Below are 5,815 nucleotides of genomic sequence, written 5' to 3'. Positions count from 1 at the left end.
TGAGCGGACGCTGACCGAAGCCCTGTTCATGCGCACACATGAGCTGGAGCACCGTCTAGCCATCTACGAAAGCGAGATATCCGCGTTACGAGGTCCGTGAACATACTCTCAAACTACATTAGCCAACACCTCGGCTCAGACAGACTTCTCCAGTGTCCCATGTGCTACCTCATAACGGCCACCATAACGGCCAGCCGACAGCGTCGACGTCGCAGCTCCACGAATCCATGTCTATGCCCTCGTCACCAACGAACGGGCCTTCTCTGTACAACTTCCCTCAGGCGTTCAACGAGCTGTTCAGTCACATTGCCGCACCCTCCCCTGTCGTTGACTTGCATAGCATCTCTACCCCCGCCATCCCACAAGGGCTCGAAGAATTGTGAGCACTCAACCCTATCCCCGTATGCAGCCACCTTAACCCCTTCTCCCCATAGCCGTGCCGTCTTCACCGAGCACACCCGCCAGTGCGGCTGCACGCTCTCGACTGAGAAACTGCAGGCAATCCTCGCGGGGGACCTCTCCGGCGTCGCCGTGCACCCGTCCTTCACATACGTCGCGCAGCTACTCGGGTGCCTACTGTGGCAGGTGCAGCGGCACATCTTCGTCTTCCCACAGGTCGAGTTCGAGCAGCTACATCACCTCTGGATCGCGCTGGAGGACGCAGACCCCGTTACGGAGATCCAGATCCGATATTTGCTCGCAATCTACTTTCTGCTCAAGAAGCAGATGGAAGAAGGCGAGGAGCAGCTCCGCACCGCGGTACAGGTCGCGCTCGCGCACCGCCTCGCGTTCCCCGTGCCCGGCCCGCACGACTTTGTCGACGCCGCGCTCACGATGCACGAGACGACGCCTGCGCAGACGGAGCTCATTAGCACGCTCAGTCACCTGATGTACCTCGACTGGTCCGTGACGGCGACCGGTCGGGTCCGAGCTCGGGCAGCGGCGCGGCGGCGCGGGGGGCCGCGAGTGCGGGGCGAGAGGCTGGGGAAATAATCCGTAAGTATGGGAGGGTGGTAGGACATGGTAGGAGAGTGGCGGGGTGTGGTTTGGCGGTGGGAGAGCAGCGGGAAGGCGGGGAGACACGGGCACCGCAAACATGTACATTATGTCGATAGATTTCACAATGAATACACAGTTTATTCTCTGGTATACGAGTCCGCGCGGGCGTGCAACCGCGGGGCGTTGGGCGGTGGTTCGAGGGTAGGAGGTCGAGCGGCGGCAGAGAGCGGGAGGACACCGGGGGGACGGCGTAGACACGGACAAAACACAAATATATTTCGTCAGAATACACAGTCCTCGTCGACATATGGATCGGCGCCGGCTCGCAGACACAGCGTAGAGTGTGTGCTGCGCACAGACGTAAATTCGTCCGCGTCCAAATAGGCGCTCGCGCGAACTTGAAAACGGGCGCCGTTTGTGTCGTGCAGCCCCGTAGTGGCTGCACCGACAACTGGCGGCATAAGCCGTCCTAAAAGCCGTCAACCCGCGCCCTACGCGCTGAAAGAACGTGAGTTTCACCGTTCCCCGAAGGCGGACAGCGGCGCGCGCTGCCCGACTCGGAGCTTCGTGCGCGAACTTGGAAACACGCCGCAAGAGACATGCGGCCCCGGCTCTCACCTGTGTGCGTGTGCTGCAAACAAGTCAAATCAGTGCTGTCTCAGACAGCCCGCAAAAGAAGGACACATACCTTAGCAGATACCGTAGACCTCGGAATGAAAGGGGCCGTGGCGTGTCCGTCTCCACGTGCGGAGTGTGTCGATGTCATCCGAGCAGTGGCCTGCCGGCAGAGAACCCCGCACGAGCCAAAGAACACCGCCACGCAAAGAGCGAACCGCAAAACAAGGCTGCTGAGGAGCTCGCCCGTGTGCCCGCGCTGCTAAGACTCGAATTCAGTGTTGCGCCCAACGTACAAAATAACGCGAGGACGTACCTTGGGCGTGCCGTAGAGCGTCGGCGGCGCCTCCGCATCTGGACATAGAGGTCGTCGATGTGATCCGGGCGGCTGCCGCGACCTGCGTCAAGCAGCCATCAACCGCACCCTCGACCTATCCGCCCTGCAGCAAGGCGCAATATAGCAGACTCGTCTTAGATAGGGTGAGCAGGAACGCGGAGATCCCGCCGCGGCGCTCGTCACAGCTGTCAGAACGCGTACAACGTGATTATTGTGCCATATTTCCGCGCAGAACACACGTACATACGAGCCAAATGAAGTCGTCTACTCACCTAATACATCCCTTACTGTGTAGACGTACACGCCGTGGATAGTGTGCCAAGTCGAAGGGGTATGCAGAAGAACGGGCATGTATACGGGAGCTCGACGGCGGGCACAACGGGAGAATTTGCGGGGAGATGGTGGGGACGGGAGACGACGGGGACGGGGACGGGGACGGGCGCACCGGAGACGGCAGGCTCAGCGAAAGGAAGGCGGATGGGGGGGGATGTCGATTCGAGTGATCCTTTGGCGCGCCGTGAACGTGTGAACCCCATATACCTGGGCAGGTGAGCGCTTCGAATCTACGATCTTGAGATGCCGGGCCCTCCACCTCGGAATCAAGCCGTGAATCATATTCAATATTATAAGTAGTCGCTCAAATAGCCTGAGCGTGCCCGAGATCGACGTGTTTTCAGCTACTCAAAAGGGACACCGTCCAACGCAAGTTCAGTCGGGAAAGACGGCGCCGCAGTGCAATTGACCGTCTTCCTCGCGAACTTGCAGGCCTCGCACAGCCCTGACATCTTCCGCTCCTTGCGTGCGTGGATCCCAATGCAGCAGAATATTTACTGACCGTTCGCTAAAACCAGTCCACGCTCAATCTCGGCTGTGCGTGCTGGGCCGAGCCTGATGCCGGTAGAGGTTTCCGGTAGTCGATCGTAGCTAGTCCGAGTTCTTGGAGTGGTGGCTGAGGTGCCAGAACGTGGAGAAGACTCCGAATAATAGAGTGCGTCGCCCTGCGCGCATTTAGGCGAGTATGAGTTGCGGGAGGCCCAGCGTGCGACAAGAGAGCAAAACGAAGGAACAGCGCTCAGACGCCCAGATCTCGTCCAGTGGACGTTACTGCCGGATTGGGAAGGCAGGCTCGCGAGAGGCGCCCAACGCTGCTTCCTCGAATCCTTCATCTCGACCGCCTCCTCGCTCACTCATGATGGACACCCCTGGCAACATCGCTCAAGAATATGCTAAATATGCGGGTATAATTTGAAATGTGCATACAAAACTGGTCATGCAAGTCGCACTGAGTCACGGGAAACCAGCAGGCTAACCAGAGCTCTCCACCACCGCCAAAGCCGCCTTGATCCTGCCAGGCCCCAGGACTTACGTCGTCCCACCCTGACAACCGTGACGGGCAGGCTGCGAGGAAGCGAAGAGGGTGAGTGTGCTTGCCTGAGCGTGGCAGGTTGCAATCCCAAAATGAGCTTCCCCACGCTTCGCCGTAGCCTGTAGGCCGCCCGAGTGAGCTGGGGCAACAGATATTGATCCGTATATTCTGCAGATTTAGGCGCATACAGAGATCTGGCTCTTTTACTCGCACGTGCCATCCTCGGACACCAGGAGTGAACAAGCCAGAGGTATGTCAGAACACAAAAGTATCCCTCGCCATTTGTGCCGTGCTCACAGATAATCCTGGATCATAAACAGAGTTTCCCGCAACCACTGTGAATAGTGCGGATGAGACTCCCTGGAAAAAAGTCCGGCCATCACCGCCTGGCATCTACCGCTCTGGAATGTACGAGCACATCGTGTTCGGTCGGGCCAAGCAACTTCACATTCCCGGAAAGCGCAGCCAGTGCCGTGTCTGCCGCTCGTTTTCGGTACGGCGCACGCAAACAAAGGCATTGCAGGTACACACATTTCCCTTTGCGGGCCACTGCGGGCGCCGGGTGTTCTGGGCTCATTTAGAATTTGTATGTGCGGCATCCACTAAGACGTGGCAATGTGCATCCTAGTGTTGGGGCTGCACCCTCTGCATTAACTCGCGACACTGCTCGTGTCCGGCCGCGAGGCCTGTCCGACAATTTGTTATCCTCCTATTTCAGGCTGGCACATTTCCACTCATTGTCCTCGCCGGTATCCCCGACGTTTCACAGACCCGGCAGCAGATGGATGTGATCATGTCCATCATCGGCGGTAGCGATGTAGGTGACAAATTGGGCAGGTTGAAGGGCTTCTGAATCCAGATTGCGGTCATTCCGGTTGGACCAGGGCCACTCCTGGGGATATGTTTGGGATACCCACACCGGCAGCGTGCTCTCGAGTGTGGGTAAGCAATCATGCACCACGTGCAAGGAATGCACCATGTCTGTACGTGATGTGGGAGCACTGAGCTGCTCGTACCCTTTCAGTGAGAATTGGCATGCACGCCGACGGTTCACTCGCACCCCCGAAGCGACTCGTACACTGGCCGTGAGCAGTGTTGCTCCGAGGTTTTATGCAGACACTAGCATCAGCATTACTAAGTACCAAATATATAGTTGCAGTATCTAGTACAGTGCCGGTCGCTCGTATGTAAGGGTGAGGACAATATGGTGCAGGTGGCGTGCCAGGTGCTGAGAGCCGGTGAGCGACGGGCTGCGAGCGCAGCAATGACGTGCCCAGCGCATTCGTGAATGGTGTTCCCTGCATCTTCGGGTCGCACCCCGAGCATGGACAGTGTCTCCGGTGTGGCATGTATGACACTCGAGCGGGCGGGTCCGACCGACGTGCCGGACATGCGAATACAGGTGTAAGGGTACAGCGCCGGCGTCGTCCAGTCCGTGACCACGCATCCACATGCGGCGGAGCGGGACGTACACGCCCACAAGCGTGTCCGAGTGAATCCGTCGCGCAGGGGGCTCGCAGGGACGGACAGGGCGCAGGTGTCTAAGTCTTCGCCCGTTTCTGCACATGGCAGTGTTAGAAACCTTCGCGACAATGGACCTTTGCCCGGATTGCGCTGAAACTCACATGGGATGTGCGTTCTAGCTCAGGGAGTATTGGCCTGTATTTTCGAAGCGGCCCGAAGCGAAGTCGACGCGGGAGTTCGATGGCTCTGAGGAGGTCGCCAAATCTGGGGAGGCAACATCGAGCCTCGCGCGATCGTCGAAATACAAGATGTTCGGGTGCGCGAGGACTCGGACGCGGAACGAGATGTTCGCACTGGTCCACGGGTATGTGTGTGCCAAAGAAGGCAGTGGCAATTGAACGCGAGGGCAAGCCGTGAAGAACGACTTCGTGTGATTGCCAGTGAGAACATGACCAAAGAAAAATCAGAGTACATATCGCCCGTATCGAACTGAAACTCACCACGCATGGGGGTGGTGCTGCAAGGAGAATTCGTCCGTGATTTGAGGGCTGCCCGCGGCGTCATCAACGCGCAAACTCCAGCTCATGTCGGAGGGTGCCGCATCCGACCTCGCGGCGACGCGACGACCGAGCAGCTTGCGCAGCTGCGAAGCGCGGGCAATGGAGGCCCCCACCGCGCGCCGACGACGTGTTTAAACGGTTCGTGCTCGCATTTGTGGCGGACGATCCGTGCGCTGTGACGCTGGGTCAGCACATCTTCGGGATGCAGCAGTGAGCTCGAGCACCAAGCCACTTTCCTGCACATACGTGAGACGCCACCGTTCTGTGCGCGCAGGAACGTCTCTCGAAATATGTATGGCGCTCGGGGGGATGTGTATACAAAAGCGCACAGCAGGCGGAAGAAAGGAAGGGCGGGAATGTTGGTATTTGTGGTTTTGGCCTCGAAGGGGCCACGGAGGATGACAAAACGCGTTTCTTCGCGGACTGCGCTGAGACTCATCAGAGACATGCATACCAGAGATTGTAGTATGAATT

The 5,815-nt window shown here is 58.4% G+C and overlaps 1 protein-coding gene across 1 annotated transcript; it reads left to right on the top strand.

Moving 5' to 3' along the window:
* Nucleotides 1-227: 227 nt before the first annotated feature.
* TRAVEDRAFT_45699 (uncharacterized protein) lies at nt 228-993 on the top strand (the record flags this gene model as incomplete). The annotated part of the gene is made up of 2 exons (XM_008038111.1): nt 228-379; nt 435-993. 2 exons carry the CDS (start codon nt 228-230, stop codon nt 991-993), a joined length of 711 nt encoding a protein of 236 aa, XP_008036302.1.
* Nucleotides 994-5,815: the final 4,822 nt, after the last annotated feature.

This window comes from Trametes versicolor (genome assembly GCF_000271585.1).
Source record: "Trametes versicolor FP-101664 SS1 unplaced genomic scaffold TRAVEscaffold_4, whole genome shotgun sequence".
Classification (NCBI taxonomy): Eukaryota; Fungi; Basidiomycota; class Agaricomycetes; order Polyporales; family Polyporaceae; genus Trametes; species Trametes versicolor.
Note: the sequence above shows the minus strand (reverse complement) of the source record. Positions and strands in the feature narration are given on the sequence as shown.